Here is a 23,613-nt window from a genome sequence, read left to right as displayed (position 1 = left end):
CATGGTCAGTTCCCTAACTGACCAGAAGGGAGCGCTGCTGTCTCCCCATCAAGCCTCCCAAACAACACTTCGAGACCTCTCTAGCCTGCGCAGGAGGTCCCTCCTCATTCAAACTAATTGTCTTGGCAGCCAGCTGCTGGCCTAAAATGCCACCACCTGTGCATACTTCTTGTGGGACTAGGTGCCATAATACCACGCGGTGCCCCTACCTCCTGAAAGAGTGAGTCTACCCAAGTCCTTCCTTGGTCCATCTGCCAAAGGAGTAGGCATTACCCCAACCCCAGAGAACAAAAGTCCACCTGGCCTCCGGTTTCCACTGGAAATTTTATTTCTTTAGGGTTCTATCCCAACCAGTCGCTTAAAAACCAAGTAACACAAACCTGAGGGGTGGGAGCCGGGGATTACACCTCCCTCCTATTCATATGGACAGCAGTGGGGATGAGGGAGGGGCAGGAGAGGTGGCTGAAGCGAGGCAGCAGCAGCAGTAATGGGGCCATGACGTCACAGAGCCAGCTCCATCCTCTCCCAGACCCTGGCTGGAGCCCCTATGGCTTGGGTTGGGGAGTGGGAAACCCACCCCAGGCCCTCCCTCTCCCTTCCTCAGACAGCCTCCTTTCGGGCTCAACCCATTTCTTCAGGCAGGAGACTGAGGCACACGGAGAGGAGGAAGTGGGAGAGGAGGACGCAGGAGAGGCAGGGTGGTGGCACAAATGAAGGCAGAGGTGAGAAGTGTAGGCAAGGCCACTCCACCCCCACACCCACCCCAGAGAGGGGTGAGGAAGCCACACCATCACGCAGCATGTCGGGGGGGGGGGGGGACAAGGCGGGGTTTAAGGCTGAGGGGCCCGGGGCTGGTGGGGCCTCAGGCCTCAGTCAAAGCCGTGCCAGTCACTGTGCTCTGAGTCGTATTCCAGCTCAGCGCCCACGCACTTGACACCGTCCAGCAGCATGGGCGTGCCGTGGTGTCGGTCTGCAAGGCAGGGGTGTAAGTTAGTGCCATGCTGGCCCAGGGCCCCACCCACGCGGCCCACTAAGGGGACCCCTCCCCTTCCCTCAGGGATCAGCTTGGGGATGTTGAGAACCCCTGGGCAGGTATCCCTTTTTCAGCCCTGGTTCCCTGAGGAGAACAGAAACCCTTGCAGTCCAGCTTGTGGGTCCCTCCTCCAACCAGGAGCCTCAAGCTCTCACCCATGACGCGGGCCTGCACCATCACGCGCACACAGGTGCCCGTGCCACCTTCGCAGGCTAGCAGTATCTCCTCTTTGAGGACGCCCTCTTTATGTGCCGAGTACTCGCATTTGACACTATAACCTGCCCAGGGACAAGGGCAAGTGGTCAGCACCTCCTCAGCCTCCCGATTCTGCCCCTGGCACTCACTGGCCCCTACCCACCACTAAGACATGCTGAGCTTCCCCAAGAAAGGGGCAGGATGGCCCTTCTGGAGCCCAGAGACCCACCCCCTAGGAGGAGTACACAAGTCTCAAAAACTTCCCATTTTTCAGTGAGCTGGAAATGCCTCCAACCTGTGGGCCACCCCAATGTGGCTCCAAGAGTGAATGAAGTAGGGTCCAATTCAGGCTCCCAAAAGGAAGGCAGAGAGAGGGGGCGATGAGGAGAGGGGGTGATGAGGAATGATGGGGGCAGGGACGGGGTAGGATTTGAACAGATCAGATGGCAAGAGGTAAAGGCCAGAGGGGTCTCAATCCATTGAAGGGCAAGGTCATGAGGAGGCTGGTGACGGGGACATGAAACCGAAGCTGGAGCTCCACGAAACTGACACCCTAGCCTCTGCCAGACTGGGAGTAGGAGGTGGGGCAGGGCCTGAAGTGAGCCTCATAGGAGCAGCAGCCTGAAACCCAAGGTCCGGGACTGGTGGGTGCTCGGACTTAGCCACAAGATGTGTATAGCTCCAGCAGGTTTTTCTCGAGGGTTCGGGAGGCAGACACGAGGGCTGGAGACTAAACGAATTCCTCAGCGGCCCTCTTCTTGGTTACTGCCCCACAGAGGTAACCGTCACGCCATGGGCAGACACGGGCAAGAACAAGCTCATGGACTTCTGTTCAGGGACAGTGAGCAAGGCCTGGAGCATGGGACCTGCCATGCTGCCACATTGCAAGCTCACAAAGAGGTGCCATGTCCTCGACTTCCTGAGCTGCCTGTCCACCCTAGTTGGGGGTAAGGGAGCACCCCACATTCTCACTCCCACTCCCATCCAGGCCCTGCTGGAGGAGGGGATGCACCTTCCGGGACAGGCACGATGCTGAGGAGCTTGAGGTGCAGGCCGGGGATAGGTGCCTCGTGGATGTCCTTGCTCAGCCTGTGCACGGGGGGCAGAGTGAAGGTAATCTCATACCTGTGCAGGATCTTCAGGAAGCCAACCTACAGCAGGAGAGGCAAAGGAGGGAGGCACCTTCACTTCCTGCTTCCCCCAGCCCCACCCAGTTGTGCCACCTATGATCCCATGGGCCCCTGCACCTGCTTCCCCAGAGAGCACAGGAAACCCAACTCCCTCTATCAGTCCAGCTGATTGACACCCCAGCCCAGGGGCCCCAGCCCTTTCACAGACCCCTTCCCTTGAGGGTCCCATTTCTACAGCTTGGCCAGTAAAATCCTCAGCCATCTGTCTCATGGGCCCTAAAGTCCTCAGTGGCCCATTTCATAAATGAGAAAATGGAAGCCACTGAATGGCCAAAGGCCACATAGTATGGCTAGGGTAAAGTCCTCCCTAGACTTCTTGGCCACTCCTGCCATGCATGGCACACTGCCCACAAGGAGAGGTTCAAAGTCCCACAGATCATCCACCTGTCCCCATCACTGCCAGTAGCCCAGGGTCAGGGATGCTGGTCCTCCAGTCACTCATAGGATGACACCAGGCAACAGACAGCGTGAGATGAGGGATGGGATCAAATTAGAGACACAACAGTAGACCAGCTGTGTCAGCCCAGAGCTGGCCCACAGGCCTGGCACCAGCCATTGAACTGGGGCTCCTGGCTGCCCTGCTGGCCCTGGACTGTGGATGCCCGCCTGCTCACTCATAGGCTGACTGTGCCCAATGGCCAATACTCGCAACCCAAACAATTTCTGTTCATTCACAGTGCTTGGTGACAGCCACCCTCTAGGACAAATGCCATTATTGGAAACACCAGTAGTATGAAGGGTCACAAGCCAGGGTGGTTGCTGAGCAGGGTGGTTGCTGAGCAGGGTGGCTAGCAGGGGTGCCAGGCCAGCAGGCACAGGGTACATGCTGTACCCTCAGCTCACATGGGCACACAGACTCCTGCTCACAGTTACTGGGGCTGGGCAACCCTATCCCTGGGGGCCAACTGGGACTGGCTGCAGAGTTTTAGCCATTCATTGGTACCAGGTTGATATTTCTGCATGACAAACCTCAATCCATGTGCCCCGCATCACGCTCTGCTGGTGGAGGGCACACCCCTCAAGAAGGCTTTCTGGCTGTACCTGCCAACTGTGATCCTGTGACCCAGGGGTACTACTTGTAGAATTTTCCAGGGGAGGCCAGGCGCAGTGGCTCATGCCTGTAAATCCCAGCACTTTGGAAGGCCAAGGCGGCCGGATCACCTGAGGTCGGGAGTTCAAGACCAGCCTGACCAACATGGAGAAACTCTGTCTCTACTAAAAATACAAAATTAGCCGGATATGGTGTTGCATGCCTGTAATCCCAGCTACTCGGGAAGCTAAGGCAGGAACATCACTTGAACCCAGGAGGCGGAGGTTGCAGTGAGCTGAGATCGCGCAATTGCACACTCTAGCCTGGGCAACGAGAGCAAAACTCCGTCTCAAAAAAAAAGAGAATTTTCCAGGGGAAACAGAGATGTGGAGTAAATAAAATAAAAAAAAAACTCTTCACTGCCCTATTTATAACAATGAAAACAAAAACAGCCGTAACACCCAGGAACAGGGAGCCAGCTAAGTCAATGATGACACATATCATGGAGTAGTAGGCAGTTGTAAAATCTTGTGGAAAATTATTTACTAACACAGGTAGGAGACAGTTCACAACAGAAGCAAGCAAAAACCATGTGGACACTGTGATGCTAGCTTTTGTTTTTGGAAACAAAGCCTTTTAAAATAAGCTGGATCCGTCACCATAGTGTTTTCAGAAAAAATAAGTAAATAAATAAAATTTTTAAAAGCTGGAATAGGCCAGGCATGGTGGCTCACACCTGTAATCCCAGTACTTTGGGAGGCCAAGGCGAGTGGATCACGAGGTCAAGAGATTGAGACCATGCTGGCCAACATGGCAAAACCCCATCTCTACTAAACATACAAAAAATTAGCTGGGCGTGGTGGCATGTGGCATGTGCCTGTAATCCCAGCTACTTGGGAGGCTGAGGCAGGAGAATCACTGGAACCCAGGAGTCAGAGGTTGCAGTGAGCTGAGATCGTGCCACTGTATTCCAGCCTGGCAACAAAGCAAAAATCTTTAAAAAAAAAAAAAAAAAAAAAAAAAAGCTGGAATAACACACATCAGAATATTAACCATGGTTATTTTGGGATAAAATGAGTGTGGGTACTTTTAAATTTCTTCATATTTTCTCTGTCTTCCAAATTTTCTCATGTCTATTAAGACATGAGTGGATTTTGCAATGAGGGGACAGAGCTATTTTTAAAATTGTTGGTTTGTTCTGTTTATTCTCTTGGGGAAGCTGTCAGCTGTAGGACTAAGAGTGGGAACTTCAGAGTTGGACACTAATGGAAATAAACCTGGACCCCCCAAACCATTTTTTTTTTTGGAATGGAGTCTCTTTCTGTTGCCCAGGCTGGAGTACAGTGGCACAATCTCAGCTCACTGCAGTCTCAGCCTCCTGGGTTCAAGCAATTCTCCTGCCTCATCCTCCCAAGTAGCTGGGACTACAGGTGTGTGCCACCACGCCCAGCTAATTTCTGCATTTTTAGTAGCGATGGTGTTTCTACATGTTGGCCAGGCTAAACCTGGGCTCCTTTTTAGCAGCACAGCAGACCCTTCCTCTGAGCCATCTCCATGGGCCAGACCTCCCCCGACCCAAAAGCTTTCCTGTTCAACTCTGGACCCTGATTTATTGACTGACCAAAAGACCTCAGTCCCCATTTTCCCGAATCCAGCTCCACCGAGCAGAAAATGGGGTAATAATACTACTTCAGAGAGCCTAATTCAGCCAGAGATTTGGCAAAGAAGGATTAAAAAAAAGTTGCCCAGTCACCAACATGGTAGGCTCTGGGGTCTCTGCAGGCTTCTTTCTTGCATAGAAGTGCTTACCCAGAGCGCTTGCTAATTCCTAATCGCCAGGTGTGACTTGTGCCAACAATAGTAGCCCTTTTAATATCTTTAAAAAAAAAAAAAGTTGCCCTTATTATTGCCATCATTAGCTTCAACCTGTATCACATACATATATTCTTCCATTCTCACGCCAACTCTAGGGGATGTGATTGTCTCCACTCAAGAGAAGAGAAATTCCGGTGACCTTCCCCAAGGTCACAGAGCCAGAATGGCTGGCCTAGATCTGAACTTGGGCCAGCGGCACCGTAGCCGAGACACTGCCTTCCATTGCTATTGCCTGGGTGAGGCTGTTGACAGCAATGGCTCTGCTCATCTTGATCTGGATGACATTCTAAATGCTCTCATCTCATTGGAATCTCACTGCCTCCCATTTGACGAGTGGGGAAACCAAGGCACAGGGAAAGACACAGACATGCCTATAAGCCCAGCTGAGAGGAATGGGGACAGGCAGGCCCAGAAGCCAGGCAGGGCCAGGGAAGGGAGAAGCTGATGATGGGGAAGGTGTGTATGTACCTTGACCAGAAAGCTGCTGTCGCTCTCCTGGGTGACCATGACCACTGAGTCATGCAGCTTCTCATCAAAGTGAACGTGGCTGTGGGAGCCTTCTGCATCATGGCCTGCCGCAAAGCGGATACTCCGGACTCTGGGCTTGTTGCCTAGGAAGAGTGGGAGAAGGCCCTGAGCGCTGCTGCTTTCCCTGTCCCCAGGAAACTCCTCCAACTCATCCCCTCCTCGCCCCCAAGACTGCCCTTGACATCATCCAGCTCCCACTGGCTGGGTGCTTTTCAGGGCTAGGTGGACACTGGGATCATGAGGCTTGAGGCCGCCACCCTGCTCCGACCTGCCCAGTCCTCCCACAAAAATGCATCCCCCGAGTGGGTGTGGGGGAGACTCAGGAACTGACTAATAGGACCCCTGCTTGGAAAGGATCGGGCTGGTGCCAGAGACAGGAAGGGACAGGCTTCCAGACTCCCACCAAGCCAGGGCAGTGTGGGGCTCAGCCCAGTCCTCTGGACACCCTGCCTAGTACTCTCCTTCATAGTGCCAAGCTCCCCATCCCTGGGGCCTACCCCCGAGCTGTGTCAGTGCATGAGGCCCCTGCCTGCCCCTCCTGATGACCCCAACCTGAAGGGGCAGGGACAGGAATAGGCTCTAGGGGACCTGCCTAGGGATGGCAGAAACAAAGGGGATCAAAAACACTCAGCCCACCTAGGCAAGGCTGTGGCTGCCGCTAACCCTCACCAGTCACTGGCAAGCAAGAAGAGAGAACCCAGGGAAGCTTCCAGACCCACCCCAACACTCCCTTCCTTCCTCTGCCAAGCCCACCATCAAGGCCCTCAGCTGTCTCTGACCTGGGTTTGGTTCTCCAAGGGCAGAGGGATGGGACAGGCAGGGTAGCTGGGAGTTGGGCTGAAGGCCTGGACCGGATGAACACACAGGCTGGGGAGGCCAACAGCATGGCTCTAGTCCTCTCTGACCCCTGGCCCCTAGGCCCTCCCACCAAGAGCCCTGCCCAGGGTCTTTAGTGGGAGGGCCTAGTCCAGCTTTGAGCCAGGCTCTTGGATACTCAGAGGCCCAGGAGTCCAGCATGGCACATCCACAATCCTGCTGAGCCCCCCGAACCCTCAAATCTCACCAGATCCCCCGGCCTAAAATCCTCCCTTCTCCCTTCTGGACTCTGAACGAAACCCAAGTTCCCTTCCATAGCCTGTGGTGGCCCTCCCATATCACCAGTCTCAGTGCTCATCACAGGCCCCTTGGCTCCCCCAACCCCCACAGTGGGATGGCAGGGACATGAGCACACACCTCCACAGACCAGCCTAAGGAGTCAGCAGGGCTCCTCGGGGGTCCCTGCTAGGGCTTGCATGAGTCCCAGGACCTGGCACAAACACTGGCATGTTCCCAGTCACATTCAGACACCCACACACACACATTCACACATGCACATACACACAGAGGTGGCGCAGACCCTACCTGCAGCAATGGCTCATGCAAGCCCCACCAGGCCAAGAAGCCACTTACCCTTGTTGGCTGCAGCCATGGACGCCCTCCCTGCCACGTAGCTCCTGCCAGACACCACCACTCACACTCAGCAGCCTCCCATGCTCCAGGGACACCAGTAGAAGCCTGAAGGATAGGGAGTGGGCAGGGCAGGAGTTAGGACCCTCCATGGACCCATGGCTCAGGGAGAGCAAAAGGGCTCCCTTTAGGAAGGACTCAAATCCCTGCTGCTCTCAGCAGCCTAAGTGGGGCCTACACTCTCTAGCATGGGGGCTTCTGCCCACCCTCCACCACTGCCCATATTCATCGAGAGCCCGCACCCTTCCCTGATACCCCATTGACTCAGGGTCCTGCCAGCATGTGCTGAGTTGCAGTTTCTAGGTACCAAAGCAACAGCACAGGACTCCTATCCCCAGCATCCCCGGAGGCTGGCAGGAGGGGCCGCCTGGAAAGGAGCACTTTATTGGTACTTTCTAGGGGCCACTTCTGGTGCTGCTGACCCCAAAGGCTGGGCCTAGAGCCACATTATTCAGGTCACATGAGCAATGCAGCTGGGTGCAGGTCAGAGGCAACAGTGTGCTTGGTGGTGGGCAAGAACAGGGGACCACATAAAATAAATGTGTCCTTAGTGCTTTCCCTCCTGGTGATCAGTCAGGGCCATATGCAAAACAGATGTCTGTGGAGGGAGTGTGCCCCCATCTGAACCGGCCTTCAGACCCTGCCCTGAGCCTCAGGCCTGCCTCTGGCTCAGCTCCCTAAGAGCAGCCTCAGCACAGGGGCAGTGAGAGGCACCCCAGGAAGCCTCCGATGGGCCGAGCTGGGACCATCTGAGCATCAGAAAGAATAATGTGTGCAACTGATGGAAACAGATGGAACACATAAAAGCAGTGCATTCACAGAGATTATTAAAAAAGAAGAGAGAAAGCAAAACAAACAAACCCAAGCCCTCAAAAGCCCTCATTTGTCACCACTGACGGTAGCAGTGCCCTCTTTACTCTGAAAGCCAGGGATTAAAGAAAGAATTCAGCCTGTCTCTTGGCCTTTCTTGTAACCAAATGGTTCTGATGGTTGACGGAAAGCTCTTCTTTCAGGAAGAATTCTTGCTAATAAATAACAAAGAAATGACCAAATGCTAAGTCATTCTGCAACCCTTAAAGGAACAAATACTGGAGGCAACAAGAGTCAGTGGATGCTAAGCCAGAGGGGAAGGTTGACAGGAAGCAGATACGGGTTCCCAATGTCACTGACAGAGGACCTAGTGTTGTGTGTGTGTGTGTGTGTGTGTGTTTTGAGACAGAGTTTCCCTCCTGTCACCCAGGCTGGAGTGCAATGTCACAATCTCGGCTCACTGCAACATTCACCTCCTGGGTTCAAGTGATTCTTCTGCCTCAGTCTCCCAAGTAGCTGGGACTACAGGCTCGTACCACCACACCTGGCTAGTTTTTGTATTTTTAGTAGAGACAGGGTTTCACCGTTGGCCAGGTTGGTCTTGAACTCCTGACCTCAAGTGATCCCCCAACCTCGGCCTCCCAAAGTGCTGGGATGACAGGTGTGAGCCATCACGCCAGGCCAAAGACCTGCTGTTTAAGGGGAATAGCACAAGTGTGCAATGGAGGGGTGTGACTTCTCCCAGTCACACACTGGTCTATCTCTCTGCTCTCTGCAGGACAGCCTGTCAGACTGAGGCCTCCTGAAGTGAGGCAGCCCAAAGTCAAGCATCACTGACAAGGGATTCCTGCCAAAAAGGTTTAACCTGGATCTAAACCAGCCTTTAGCTTCAACTTCTCATTTGCCAAAAACACAGAGGACGGTGGAACAAATTTAATGACTCCATGAGAAAGCAATGAGACAAGCCCAGAAGGCAGGACATTCTACAGGATGACTGACCTGTTTCTTTTTTTCAAACGGCAAGAAGAAAAATAAAACAAGGGAGACTGTTCTAGATAAAGAAGTGGCAAACTACAGCTGATTATGCAGCTGATGGTTGGGTTGCTGCCTGGTTGTTTTTTTTTTTTTTTCTTTTTCTTTTAGAGAGAAGATCTCACTCTGTCACCCAGGCTGGAGTGCAGTATGTGATCACAGCTCACTGCAGCCTTGATCTCCCGGACTCAAGCAATCCTCCCACCCCAGCCTCTCATGTAGCTGAGACCACAGGCATGCGCCACCATGCCCGGCTAATTTTTGTAGAGACAGGGTTGCTCAGGCTGGTCTCAAAATTCCAGAGCTTAAGCGATCCACCCACCTCAGCCCCACAAAGTGCTGAGATTACAAGCGTGAGCCTCCGGGCCTGGCAAATGAAGTTTTTTGCAAATAAAGGTTTACTAATAGAACACTACACTTCATTCGCTTACAGGTTGTCTGTTTTTGCACTAAAACAAGCTACTTCCGAGTAGTTATGATAAAGACCATGTGGCCTGCAAAGTCTAAACCATTTATTATCTGACCCTTCAAAGCAAGTTTGCCAACCCCTGTTCTAGATCAACACACACTTAACAGACCAAAAAAGGATAATCTTCAGGTCAACTGACCTGTTTTATTCACCACATCAGCTGTGAGAAGAGAAAGAAAGGAGAGAGTGTTTCAAACTAGCTATCAAAGAAGACATTTGTGGGGGCTGGGCACAGTGGCTCACACCTATAATCATAGCACTTTGGCAGGCTGAGGTGAGTGGATCACCTGGGGTCAGGAGTTCAGGACCAGCCTGGCCAACATGGCGTAACCCTGTCTCTACTAAAAATACAAAAATTAGCCAGGCATGGTGGCATATGCCTATAATCCCAGCTACTCAGGAGGCTAAGACAGAAGAATCACTTGAACCCCGGAGGCAGAGGTTGCAGTGAGCCAAGATCCCGCCATTGCACTCCAGCCTGGGTGACAGAGTGAGATTCTGTCTCAAAAAAAAAAAAAAAAAAAAAAGACATTTGGGGGATCTGGAAAATGTGAATGGCCTGGATATGAGGTGACACTAAGAAATGAGTTGATTTTGTTAGGTGAGATCATGGAACTGTACTAGTTAAGAAGTATGTCCTTATTTTTTCAGGGAAACACACTTGAAGAATTTAGAGTGACCCAAGAGTGACACTGGCTCGTCAGTCCAGGGAAGGAAGAGAAACTACAAGGCAGCCTCATAGTCTGGGGCTGGGCCTGTGGAGGGCATAATCTCAAGGTCCCTCTGGTGCCAAGCTGCCCTGGGAGCAGATGTGGCCTCACCTCACTCCCCATTTCTCAATGTGGGCAAAGTCCACTAAGCCTTGCCTCCTGGTACTACCAGGAGCCCCCTTTGGCCACTGGACCAGGCCAGCAGCCCCCTCTTGGAGGTGAGCTTCCAGGCCCCAGCCTGGGGTGCAGAAACGGGAGCTACACCCATTCACCTCTGGCCAGGGCCGCTGTGGGGTCGGTTGCCTCAGCCCTGGAATGCTCAGCTTGTCCTCAGGGAACTTGGTCTTGGAGAGCAGCCTGCCCTAACCGCCCCAACTCCAACTGCTCCCAAAGCTGTGAACTCAAGAGCATATGACAAATGGCCAAGTACAAGGGTGTCAGGCCCTCCTCCTACCTTGCAGAGGATGTTCCAGCCACACCTCTGCAGCCAGGAGGCAGTGACAGCCCAATGTCCACAGGGTCCCCCATCTCCCAGGATACTTCCTGGAGGCTCAGGTGAAACTGCACCAGTAGCTGGTAAGGAAAAGCTGCAGGCCCTTTTCACAAAGCACTCTGACCTGGTCCGTACAGGACACTCTCCATCTTGCCCTCAACCTACAGCCTGACCCCCGCCTGCCTTTGCCGAGGCCATCCCTTCAGCCAGGAACAATCCCATCCTTCCCAGCCACACCCTGGACAAGGTCTCAGCTCCAACATTTCTTTGGTTTTTTGAGATGGAGTCTCACTCTGTCACCAGGCTGGAGTGCAGTGGCACGCTCTCTGCTCACTGCAACCTCCGCCTCCCGGGTTTAAGCAATTCTCCAGCCTCAACCTTCCAAGTACTGGGATTACAGGCATGCGCCACCACGCCCAGCTAATTTTATATTTTTAGTAGAGATGGGGTTTCACTGTGTTGTTCGGGCTGGTCTCCAACTCCTGACTTCAGGTGATCCACCTGCCTCGGCCTCCCAGAGTGCTGGGATTACAGGTGTGAGCCGCCATGCCCGGCCCCCAACATTTCTTCTTTAAGGACGAACACCCTGCAAATCCCAGGACAGGACTACAGCTCTTTACGGAATCCCCTTTCGCACGTCTGGGATCATTTGATAGATCCTCTTCCCAACCTTACAAGGGTAGTGACTGTGTTTTTGTCAAACCCTGTGTCCCCAGCACTCAATGCAGCACCAGACAGGGAGCAGCTGTGTTCAGTTTATATTTGTCGAATGAATGACCACATCTCATTTGCTTGGAGGGCCTGGCCAAGGCCCGTACTTGGGCACTAAGTGATATGGTCAGAGCCAGCGACTCTGCCCTGGGGGCTCTCAGGAAGCAGAACTCCCTACCCCACTCTCTTAGCCTACCCCTGCCCTGGGGGGCACATCCCTCTCCCCTGTCCCCACTGTGTGGCCGCCCACTGGCATTCCTTGGGCCTTGCTGCAGTCAGGGTTACCTGTCCATGCCCACTGAGGGCAGGACCCACGTCTCATGCAGTGCCCAGTACTCAGTAAAGGGCAAACACTCAAGGCCTGTAACCCGGAAGCAAGTGACCTCAGGAGCCCAAAGGAAACGGAAAACCAAACCTCCTTTCTCAACCGAGAGCTGCTGGTCACTGTCCCCTGGTAGCTAGACTCTTGTCCACATATAATTCCTCATCAGAAGCAGGCAGAGGGCACTGGGCCTCCCCTGCTGTAGTGTGCCCACAGAGAAAAGCTAGGCCACCATGCAACCCCAGGCCCGGCCCTGCCTCCAGCCTCCACCTGTGCCAATGAAGGCCTCACCGTGGCTCAAACGACATGGCCCCTAGAGGCAGCAGTCCTGGTTCAAATTCAGAATCTGCCCTTGCTGGCTGCACGGGTGAGTTCTTTCACTTCTCTGTCCCTGTTTCCTAATGCGTAACACAGGAATAAGCAGTGGCCTCTTCCTCCCAGGGTTTTGTGCAACTGTGTCTGAAGCTCTGTGACAATGCACCCCCCACCTCTGCAAAGAGCAAACCCCCAAAGGCCTGCTTTCTAAAGCAAAAGCAATTTCAGCAGCACTGTCAGAGAGGCACGTCAGGCCAATCCTGGAGGAGGCAGGAATGACCCTAGAGTGGGCCCCAGGGACGTCAGCCTTCTTGGTAAACAGCTCAAGGGTTGAGGGGGCCTCCCTCCTCCGGCCTCCCCCTTCTCCCACTCCCACAGCAGCCAGGTCCCTAGGGAGGGTCAGAGAACAGATGCTGGGAGTGCCCAGTACCCCTAATCAGAGGGGCTCACAAGAAAGATGTTCAGAATGTACATCCTGGGAAACTGGGAAATGACCAGGGAGGAACATGGTGCCCCTAGCCTCAGCAACAACAACAAAAAATTATATCCTCAAAAATTATACCCTCCCCGCTGAGGTGGGCTGTCATCAAGTCAGGGGTGGGAACCTGGACTGTCACAAGATGCGAAGGGCTGGAAAGCTGGGACGAGAGAGAGCCTTGGGGGCTTCTTTGGCTCACAGTTACTAGGGAAACTGGGGGAATATTCCCTCTAGGGACAGAGAGCTGCCAGCTCAGGCCCCTTGTTAGTTTTAGAGAGAGAGTCTGCTTCGAGGCCACCCTACCCAGAGACACGGCAAGTGAACAGACAGATGGATGATTATATAGGAGCCCTCAGCCCCTGCCCCACAGGGCACTCCTACTGCTCCAGGCTGCCCCATGCTGAGACCCAAGGCTCCAGGCTGGACGGGGGGCCAAAGATAGTGTGTCCATGGCAAAGTGAAGCTCCCAAACCTGCCACCCTCTTGCCCCCCAACCCAAAGATCCCTCTCCCCAGAGGTGTCCCCATACCCCAAGGTGTCACATGGCCAGCCCCAGCTTGTCCTATGCCCTGAGGCTGGGAGCATGCTCCCAACCTCTAAGGCCTCATTTCTCATTCCTTCTTCAATCCTCATTCTCAATGTGGTTTGAGGTCTTTGTCTCTGAGCCAGGAACTTCACATTTCACTCTCCCTACCTCTTCCTCTCCTGCACCAGTCTGGGGCTCAGTCCTGGCTCAAGCACTCAGACCAGCAGAAGCACTGTGTAGCTTCCTATTAAAGCTCACGCCTGTGAAAAGAACACCCATTGAGGGCTTGAGATGGGGCCACACTAACCTGATGATTCTCAGGACTGGACACAGCAGGGGCCACACATACTCAGAACAAAGCCTGGAAAGGTAAGGCTGGAGGTCAGAGGTTGTGGCAGCTTCACATCAACTCAGCCTTCAAGTGACTTCATTTCCTTCTCCCTCCACCAAGCCAAAGGTGCAAGGATAAATATGGGTGTTCTCTCTCCCACTAACAGTGAGGTGCTGGCGGTGGGGGTGGAGGAATATGGAGAAGGGACCCCCACCACTCACACCTTCCTGCCTCCCCAACAAGTGCTGCCCTCAGCATTCTCCCTCATGCCCTCAGCTAGTGGGTGCTTAGCTTCCAGATCTCATGCCCCACCCGATGCCCAGCATTCTCCCCACCATGCCCTTATCTAGTAGGTGCTTAGCCTCCAGATCTCATTCCCCACCTAGGCCCTGCCCTGGGCCTGTGATCCAAAGGTCCCAAGAAGCAGAGGCCAGGCTGGATCCAGGGGGTCAGCCCAGGGGAGGATGGGAGCACACAGGATTATCTCCCAGGGACAGGGCTGCTGTCTCTTAGCTCAGGATGGATAGGATGGGGGGACATCCATCTACATTTACTCTCCACAGAAGACCAGAATGGGAGAGGGATAGGGGTGCTGTTCCGATTTTCTTCAGCTCCCTGGGGCAGAAAAATACCCTACCCCCATTTTCCAATGCCAAGATTCAAGAAGAAAGACAAGCGGAGACTTCCCTTTCTCAGTCCCTGCTTACTGATGGGAACACCGGTCCAGAACCTACATCCAGTCCCTCCTCCTTCGTGCTACCGGGAGGGCGGTGCAGGGCAAGGTCCCGAGGCCCCAGTGGCCCAGGTGTAGGACCCTTTATCCTATCCGGCAGCCATCCCCGTGGGTGTGGCACCCCCGCCCCACCCCATTCTTGTCATCTCAGGGGAAGGAGGTAAATGCAATAGGACATCCCCCAGCCAATCCATCCTGGGCTGCGAGGAGGCGGCTCTGTCCTTCGGAGATAATCCTGTATGCTCCCCACCCTCAGTCACCTCGGCTGACGCAGGAGTCTCCAGAGCCCGTACTCCCAAACATCACTGCCCTCCTTCCTGAGGGTGCCGAGGCTCGGAGGCTCAGAGATACTACTCGTCCAAGGTCATGCAGCGAGGCAGCTGCAATGATCAGGGTCGTGGGGAGGAGGGGGCGCTGACCCCATTACGCCCCCGCCCTCACTACGGCACTGGTGCCCCCAGACAATCGCTTCGCGGAAAACACCCCAGCTCAGCAGCTAAGGGTCACTGCGCCCCGGGAACCTGACATCACTCTAGCTCAGGTGCTGAGGAGTCCCAGGCTCGGCCCGGACAGCGGAGCCCCCACCCCAGCCCTTTCACAACTGCCGCTGGGGTCCCAGGCACTGACTGCTGAGGACAGGGCCAGGACCGGGAAGGGACCTCGGCGAGCGGGGAGGAACCGGCAGACAGGGAGCAGAGGGGTGGTCTCACCTGGCGGAGTGTGCCCCGGGGCCGGGGAGGGCAGGGACGACCGCTGCGGCGGCGTCGGCAGGGGCTCAAAGCCGAGCACGAGGAAGGGAGCCCGGCGCTGCCGCCGACCGCCAGTCGGCACGCCCTCACCTCCGCCTCCGCCCATTGGTTAATCCGGGGGTGGGGCGAGGGACGCTTCGGGCCAATGAGCGGGCTCCAAAGAACTGCCAACTAGCGAGGGCCGCCTACGTCACGTGTCGAGGGCGCGGAGGCTGAGCCCGGCGAGTCAGCGCCTACCCAGGGCTGGGCGAGTTCTCGCGAGGAAGGCGGGCAGACGGCCCCAGAGGGCCAGGGACCAGAACCCGGCACAGGGAGACAGAGGGAAGGCGGGCCACGGATAGGCCCCGCCCCGCCCCGCCCCGCCTTCCGCCTGGGGAATCGCGCCTCCAGCCTCCACCCTCGCTTGGGACGCACCTCCCCTGGGCCCTGCGCTCTCGGGAGGACTGTCGGGCGCGTCTCGGGGCTGGGTGGAGGTCCTGAAGGTGGCCTTTCTTCCGGGGCTTCCACGCCGGCTTCGGCCATCGATATGGGCCGTGCTAGTCCCTTGCAGGAACTGAGGAACCCTCCATCCTCCTATCTCGACCCAAGGGTTTGGACCTCTTCCCCTTCCATCCCATCCCCTGTCTCCGAGGAAGCGCCCCCGTGCAGGCCCGAGACGCTTCCCCCGAGACCGGCCCGGCCTGGATAACCATCAGAACAAAGAAGGCACGCGGGCTGGGGGCTGGGAGAGCCTGTGCCGCCCCCCCGGGGATGGCAGCCTCTGCTCCCGGTCTCCATGGAGGCGGTCACCATGGCAGCGAGATGCGCCTCGCTCTGCTCTGCGTGGTGGGATGTGGGCCCCTGCGTTGAGCGGGGGAGCAAGAGGCGTGGCCCTGCGGTCTGCGGGGGTTCTTGCCGGTGCTCTCAGCCCGCCGGTTCCCGAACACCTCACTTTTGCTTCGCGGGCGGGGACAGATTCCCCAAAGTACCCGCAGTACGCAGTCCGGAGTACGCAGCTCTTTCCTTCCAATGTAACTAGAGGAGAGACGGCCTTGGCTGCTGAAGACCAGCTTCCCTTCAGCAGTGCCAACCTGTGGCCCCTTACCTGTATGCTGATCTCCAGTCTGTACATTGTTGGCAAATTAATCTTTCCGAGCTATTGTTTTCATCGAGTCCCCCTCCCTCTCCAAAGCCCTCTGGGACTGTCTCCAATAGCGCTTCACAAACTTTAGCAGCATATTGAGTGATTCGTGTGCTCTCGCGTTTGAGAGACAGCACTCATATTGAGAGCTTTTCATATTCTGATCTCAGCCCACCCACTCCTGCCCACTCTACCCACTCCCACCCCACTACCTTTAGACCTTGTCTTGAAGGTCTAAAGCTGGCAGACGGTGGGACCCAAGTGGCCTGTAGATGTATTTTATTTAGCCCGCATGGGGCTTTTTAAAAGAAGTCCCCCCCCCTCGTCTTTCTGGAATCAGGAATCTGGTTTCCTGGCTTCTTTTGAAATATCAGATCTGCCGGGCACAGTGACTTATGCTTGTAATCCCAGCACTTTGGGAGGCTGAGGTGGGTGGATCACCTGAGGTCGGGAGTTCGAGACCAGCCTGACCAACATGGAGAGACCCGTCTCTACAAATTCTGGAAAAATACAAAATTAGCTGGGCGTAGTATCGTATGCCTGTAATCCCACCTATTTGGGAGGCTGAGGCAGGGGAATTGCTTGAACCTGGAAAGGGGAGGTTGCAGTGAGCCAAGATCGCACCATTGCACACTCCAGCCTGGGCAACAAGAGCGAAACTCCGTCTCAAAAAAAGAAAGAAATATCAGAAGATCTAACAACATACGCTCAGATTCCAGCCTGGCATTACAAGCTCCCGCCCCCCGCCCCTTTTTTTTTTGAGATGGAGTTTTGCTCTTGTTGCCCAGGCTGGAATGCAATGGTATGATCTCGGCTCACCACAACCTTCACCTCCCAGGTTCAAGCGATTCTCCTGCCTCAGCCTCCCGAGTAGCTGAGATTACAGGCATGCTCCACCACACCCGGCTAATTTTTTGTATTTTTAATACAGACGGGATTTCTCCATGTTGGTCAGGCTGGTCTCGAACTCCCGAACTCAGATGATCCACCCACCTTGGCCTCCCAAAGTGCTGGGATTGCAGGTGTGAGCCACCGCGCCGGGCACAAGTGTCTTTAAGAGCATACCAATTTACCATAGTCCCCACCAATCCCTATTTCTCACGGTTTATTACCTTCTGGGTCTATGCAGACATTTGTGATCCCCTCCCTGTCCTTATCCCACCTTCCAACCTGGAAGGCCCTTTCTACTCTCTTCTCATAGCCAAAATTCACACCCTCTTCAACCAGAATAAGGTTTGCCTTTTTTTTTTTTTTAATTAATTAATTTATTTATTTTTGAGACAGATCGCAGTGGCGCCATTTCTGCTCACTACAGACTCTGCCTCCCGGGTTCAACAGATTCTCCTGCCTCAGCCTCCTGAGTAGCTGGGATTACAGGCGCATGCTACCACATCCAGGGCTAATTTTTGTATTTTCAGTAGAGACGGGGTTTCACCATATTGGCCAGGTCCCAACTCCTGGCCTCAAGTGATCCTCCCAGGTTCCAAATCCTGGTCCCAAACTTCTGGCCTCAAGTGATCCGCCCTCCTCAGCTTCCCAAAGTGCTGGGATTACAGTCAAGAGTCACTGGGCCTGGCCCAGGCCTGCCTTCTTCAAGTCTTTCTAGCCTACTTCTCAAAACCATCTCTGGTGTGGGCTCACTTAAACACAAACTAGCTGCTAACTGCACGGCCCGGGGTTATTTCCGAATTGTCAACTCCTTTCAGCAAACATTTACTGAATGTATCTGATGAGTAAGTTATTGTGGGAGGCTCTGTGGAGTGGAAGACACTCACGGTTTGGTGTAGGAGGGACACCACACACAAAAAGCTGTGGTCTCCTGTCCTTGCCAAATGTTCCTCACAGTCCCAGGCACTGGGCATTCTGGCCCACTGGGTGGAGCTGAAATGCAGAGCTGCCCATGCCTGGGGATACTACATGCTCTCAGGGAAGGCCAAAGATGGTTCTAGAAAGCCTCCAAGAGAAAATGAGACTCTTCATGTCAGGAGACAGTCAGGGCAGAAGTTACATGGCTGCCCCATCACTGCCCAAATGTGTCTGTGTCATCACACAAGTGGGGCCCAGGCTCTGGGGCTTCCTGTGCAGAGGGCCTTACCAAAGCTAGATAGCTCTGCAAGGGAAGCAGGCCCCTACCAGACTCCCTGGAGATGGGGCAGGATGAGAAGGAATTAGGAGCAACTCCAGATTAGGAGAACAGATGGAGCACAGAGGAAACATCCGCTCACTATGAGAACCTGGTGAGATTTAAAAAAAAAAAAAAAAAAACACAACACTTGCTACAGCTCCAAACACATGGTATTCTGTACTCTGTTCGTTTTTTTATTTTTATTTTTTAGAGACAGGGTCTCATTATGTTGCCCAGGCTGGTCTCAAACTCTTGGTCTCAAGCGATCACCCCACCTCGGCCTCCTAATGTGCTGGGACCAGACCAGAGACACAAGCCACTGTACCTAGCCAGCTATTCTTTTTAATTAAAAATTAAACAACTGTAACTTCATTGGAAAACTGTTTGGCAGTACCTAATAAACATGATAAATGAAATGTGTAATTCCACTTTTTTTTTTTTTTTTTTTTGAGAGAGTCTCACTCTGTCACCCAGGTTGGAGTGCAGTGGTGCCATCCCAGCTCACTACAACCTCTGCATTCTGGACTCAAGCAATCCTCCCACCTCAGCCTCCCCAGGAGCTAGGACTACAGGCGCACAGCACCACACCCAGCTAATTTTTGTATTTTTTTTTTTGAGTTTTTTTTTTTTTGACATGCTGTCCAGCCTGATCTCGAACTCCTGTGCTCAAGCAATCCAACTGCCTCAGCCTTCCAAAGTGCTGGAACTATAGGCATGAGCCACGATGCCCAGCCAATACCACTTTTAATTATACACCCAAAGACATGTATACAGATATTCATGGCAGCACCATTTGTAATAGCCCCAAAGCAGAAACAGCCCATAAGGCACGGATCACGCCTGTAATGCCAGCACTTTGGGAAGCCAAGGCAGGTGGATCACCTGAGGTCAGGAGTTTAAAACCATCTTGGCCAATCTGGTGAAACCCCATTTCTACTAAAAATACAAAAAAATTGCTAGGCATGGTGGTGTGTGCCTGTAATCCCATTTACTTGGGAGGCTGAGGCAGGAGAATTGCTTGAACCCAGGAGTCAGAGGTTGCAGTGAGCCAAAATCACACCATTGCACTCCAGCCTGGGCAACAAGAGTGAAACTCAGTCTCAAAAAAAAAAGAAAAAAGGAAACAGTCCATAAATCTATCAACAATAGAATGGAATGAATAAATAAGACTGGGCATGGTGGCTCACGCTTGTAATCCCAGCACTTTAGGAGGCCTAGGCTGGTGGATCACCTTAGGTCAGGAGTTCAAGACCAGCCTGGCCAATATAGTGAAACCCCATCTCTACTAAAAATACAAAAATTTGCTGGGTGTGGCAGCGCGTACCTGTAATCCCAGCTACTCAGGAGACTGAAGCAGGAGAATCGCTTGAACTCGGGAGGTAGAGGTTGCAGTGAGCCAAGATCTTGCCACTGCACTCCAGCCTGGGCAGCCGAGCAAGACTGTAACTCAAAAAAAAGAGAGAGAGAGAGAATGAATAAATAAATTGTACTACAGTCAAACAATGACATATTATATATCAATGGCAAAGAATAGCCTACTCAATAAATGAAACATGGATGATTCTCACAGCCAATAATGAAGCTCACACAAAATTAATATATACTCTAGTTCACATCTTTTTTTTTTTTTTTTTTTTTACTGAGTTCAAGTAATTCTCCTGCCTCAGCCTCCCAAGTAGCTGGGACTACAGGTGCCCACCATCATGCCCGGCTAATTTTTTCTATTTTTAATAGAGATAGGGTTTCACCATGTTGGCCAGGCTGGTCTTGAACTCCTGACCTCAGGTGATCCACCCACCTTGGCCTCCCAAAGTGCTGGGATTACAGGCAAGAGCCCTGCACATGGCCAGTACACGTCTTTTGATGAACATATGTATGTGTTTGTTTCTCCTGAGCATACATCTAAGAATGGAACTGCTGGGGCATAGCTATAATGGCTTTATTATGTGTCATTTTAGCTAGAATGAACTACATTTCCCAAATTCCTCTTCATGTATGTTTCCAATTAGGGTGAGCCACAATAAAGAGATATTTTTTTGTGAGATTTGAAGAGTGGAAGAAAGGCAGCCACAATATTGAATGCTACATTTGCAAGCTAAGGGCAAAAGCTTTGTAGCCCATATACATTGTTGCTAACATGTTGGCTCACCTCATTGATATGGGGGTAGCAGCAAGGCCTACAACTGCCCCACCTTTTCCTAGACCTTCCTTCATGTCTCTGACTCCTGGGCCAGATGACAAAGGGTGCCAGAAGCTTCTGGAGCTCACCTATGTCATCAAGTTGGGAGGCAGTGAGAACTGACATCAGTCCCACTTTGTCCTCAAGGGTTCCAGCTTATGCTCATGGATTCTAGCTTCTCCCTTCTCTCTCCTACTTATTTATTTATTTATTTATTCATTCATTTACATTATTTATTTATTGAGAGGGGTCCTGCTATGTCACCCAGACTGGAATGCAGTGGTGCAATCACACAGCTCACTGCAGCCTCTACCTCTTGAATAGCTGGGCCTACAGGCACACACCACCACACAGCTAATTTTTTTTTAATTTTTTTTAATTTTTCTAAAATTTTTAAACACAGGGGTCTCACTGTGTTGCCCAGGCTGGTTTTGAATTCCTAGGTTCAAGCAATCCTCCCTCCTCAGCCTCCCAAAGTACTGGGATTACAGTCATGAATCACCACAGCCAGCCTTCTCTTCCACTTTATATCCATCTTCCCTTCCCAACTGCCTGACCCATGGACGTTCATCTCCAGCAACAGACATAAAAACAGCATCTCTATCAGAGACTGCTTAACCATCGCCCACAATTACCCAAAGCCAGATCCCTGTAGCAAATCCCTTCTGCTTCTCTGATTAAACCCTAACTGATATAAGAGCATAGGGATGTGTTGTTTTGTGCTGTGTGGTTTTGTTTTGTTTGAGACAGAGTCTCCCTCTGTCACTGGGGCTAGAGTGCAATGGTGCAATCTCGGCTGACTGCAAACTCCACCTCCCAGGTTGAAGCGATTCTCCTGCTTCAGCCTCCAGAGTAGCTGGAATTACAGGTGCCCACCATCATGCCCGGGTAATTTTTGTATTTTTTTTTTAGTAGAGACAGTGTTTTACCATGTTGGCCAGGTTGGTTTTAAACTCCTAACCTCAGGTGATCCATCCACCTCGGCCTCCCAAAGTGTTGGGATTACAGGTGTAAGCCACTGTGCCCAGCAATGGCATGTGTTTAATTTTAAAAGAAACTGGCAAGTTGTTTTCCAAAATGGTTGTACTTATTTACACTCCCATTAGCAGAGTATGGGAGTTCCTGTTGCTTCACATCATCATCAGCATAATAATTTGCAATTTTATAAAAAACACTACCCCATGCAAACCAAACAAAGCAGGGCAACGGACTACCAGTCTTCTGCCTTTCCTCTGAGCCATGCCCTTTAGAGGACAATTTCACAACAGCTAGCAAGATTACAAATCCACACACACACAAAAGAGGAAAAAAAAAACACAACAAACAAAGATTACAGATAGAAAAAGATTACAGATGCAAATATTCTTTGATCTAGCAACCCCAGTTCTAGGATTTATTATTCAGATATACTTCCACATGATACTAAATTATGAATCCATGAGGTTATTTATTGTTGCATTCTTGTAATAACGAAAGATTGGAAGTAACTCAAATGTCCATAAATAAATTTGGTACAGACAATCTAATCTTATATGGTTCTAAAAAAAAAAAAAAAAAAAAAAAAAACAGAAGAAGATTTCAATGTCCTCCCAAGTAGCAAGGATTATAGGCATGAGCCACCATGCCAGGATAATTGTTTTGTATTTTCAGTACATATGGGGTTTTGCCATATTATCCAGGCTAGTCTCAGAACTCCTGGCCTCAAGTAATCCACCCAGCTCAGCCTCCCAAAATGCTAGGATTTCAGGGGTTAGCCACTGTGCCCAGCCTGCTAAGGAAAGGTTTTATATTAGCTAGGATTTTCCAGGGAAACAGAACTAGGAAAGGGGGAGGATAGGAAAGACTAACATATTATAAGGGATTGACTCACACAATTATGGAGTCTCACCAGTCCCAAGAGCGACAGGGTGAGCTGGCAAGCTGGAGACCCAGGAGAATCAATGGTTTAGTTCCAGTCTGAGTCCAAAGGCCTGAGAACCAGGAAGGTCAATGGTGCAGCTCCAGCCCAAAGGCCAGAAGATTTGAGACCCAGGAAGAATTGATGTTTTAGTTTGAGCCCAAAGGCAAGAAAAATGATGTTCCAGTTCAAAGGCCACCAGCCAATAAAAATTCTCTTTTATTTGGGGAGGGCCAGCCTCTATTTAGGTCTTCAACTGACTGGATGTGGCCCACTCACATTAGGGAAAGAAATCTATTTTGCTTATATGTTGATTTATTTCTTTTTTCCTTTGGTTTTTTGAGATAGAAAAAAACTATTGCCCAGGCTGGAGTGCAGTGCTGCAATCTCCACTCACTGCAACCTCCACCTCCTGGGTTCAAGCAATTCTGCCTCAACCTCCTCAGTAGCTGGGATTACAGGCATGGGCCACCACGCCCACTAATTTTTTTTCTTTTTTTTTTTTTTTTGAGACAGTGTCTTGCTCTGTTGCCCAGGCTGGAATGCAGTGGCATGATCTTGGCTCACTGAAACCTCCGCCTCCCGGGTTCAGGCGATTCTCCTGTCTCAGCCTCCCGAGTAGATGGGATTACAGGCATGCTATCATGCCCAGCTAATTTTTGTATTTTTAGCAGAGATGGGAGTTTCACAATGTTGGCCAGGCTAGACTTGAACTCCTGACTTCAGGTGATCTGCCCACCTCGGCCTCCCAAAGTGCTAGGATTACAGGCGTGAGCCACCGCACCGTGTTGTTATTTATTTATTTTTGAGGCAGAGTCTCACTGTCACCAGGCTGGAGTGCAGTTGCATCTAGGCTCACTGCAACCTCTGCCTCCCAGGTTCAAACGATCTCCTGCCTCAGCCTCCCAAGTAGCTGGGACTACGGGCTCCTGCCACCACACCCAGCTAATTTTTGTATTTTTAGCAGAGACTGGGTTTTGCCATGTTGGCCAGGCTGGTGTCAAACTCCTGCCTCAAGCGATCCACCTGCCGCAGCCTCCCAAAGTGTTGGAAATACAGGCGTGAGCCACCATGCCCAGCCTCATCTGCTGATTTAAATGTTAACCTTAGCCAGGCACGGTGACTCATGCCTGTATTCCCAGCACTTTGGGAGGCCGAAGCGGGCAGATCACTTGAGCCCAGGTGTTCAAGACCTCCCTGACCAACATAGCGAAACCCATCTCTACCAAATATATAAAAAATTAGTTGAGCGTGGT

The 23,613-nt window shown here is 52.3% G+C and overlaps 1 protein-coding gene across 4 annotated transcripts; it reads right to left on the bottom strand.

Annotated features, from left to right (window-relative positions):
* Positions 1-305: 305 nt before the first annotated feature.
* On the bottom strand, positions 306-15,729 carry CUNH20orf27 (chromosome unknown C20orf27 homolog). Of its 4 annotated transcripts, XM_032295545.1 has the most exons (7): positions 14,998-15,118; positions 13,531-13,584; positions 7,301-7,405; positions 5,792-5,934; positions 2,241-2,379; positions 1,189-1,311; positions 306-970 (listed from the first exon to the last, which is right to left on the bottom strand). In XM_032295545.1, exons 3-7 carry the CDS (start codon positions 7,317-7,319, stop codon positions 870-872), a joined length of 525 nt encoding a protein of 174 aa, XP_032151436.1. In that variant the 5' UTR covers positions 7,320-7,405; positions 13,531-13,584; positions 14,998-15,118; the 3' UTR covers positions 306-869. The 4 variants fall into 4 exon arrangements, with proteins under 4 accessions (XP_032151436.1, XP_032151437.1, XP_032151433.1 ...); XM_032295546.1 differs by lacking the exon at positions 13,531-13,584 and having other exon boundaries at positions 14,998-15,729; XM_032295542.1 differs by lacking the exons at positions 7,301-7,405; positions 13,531-13,584 and having other exon boundaries at positions 14,998-15,157.
* Positions 15,730-23,613: the final 7,884 nt, after the last annotated feature.

This window comes from Sapajus apella, unplaced genomic scaffold (genome assembly GCF_009761245.1).
Source record: "Sapajus apella isolate SASKATOON/1434 unplaced genomic scaffold, GSC_monkey_1.0 scaffold33, whole genome shotgun sequence".
Classification (NCBI taxonomy): Eukaryota; Metazoa; Chordata; class Mammalia; order Primates; family Cebidae; genus Sapajus; species Sapajus apella.
This window is presented reverse-complemented; position numbering and strand designations above follow the sequence as displayed.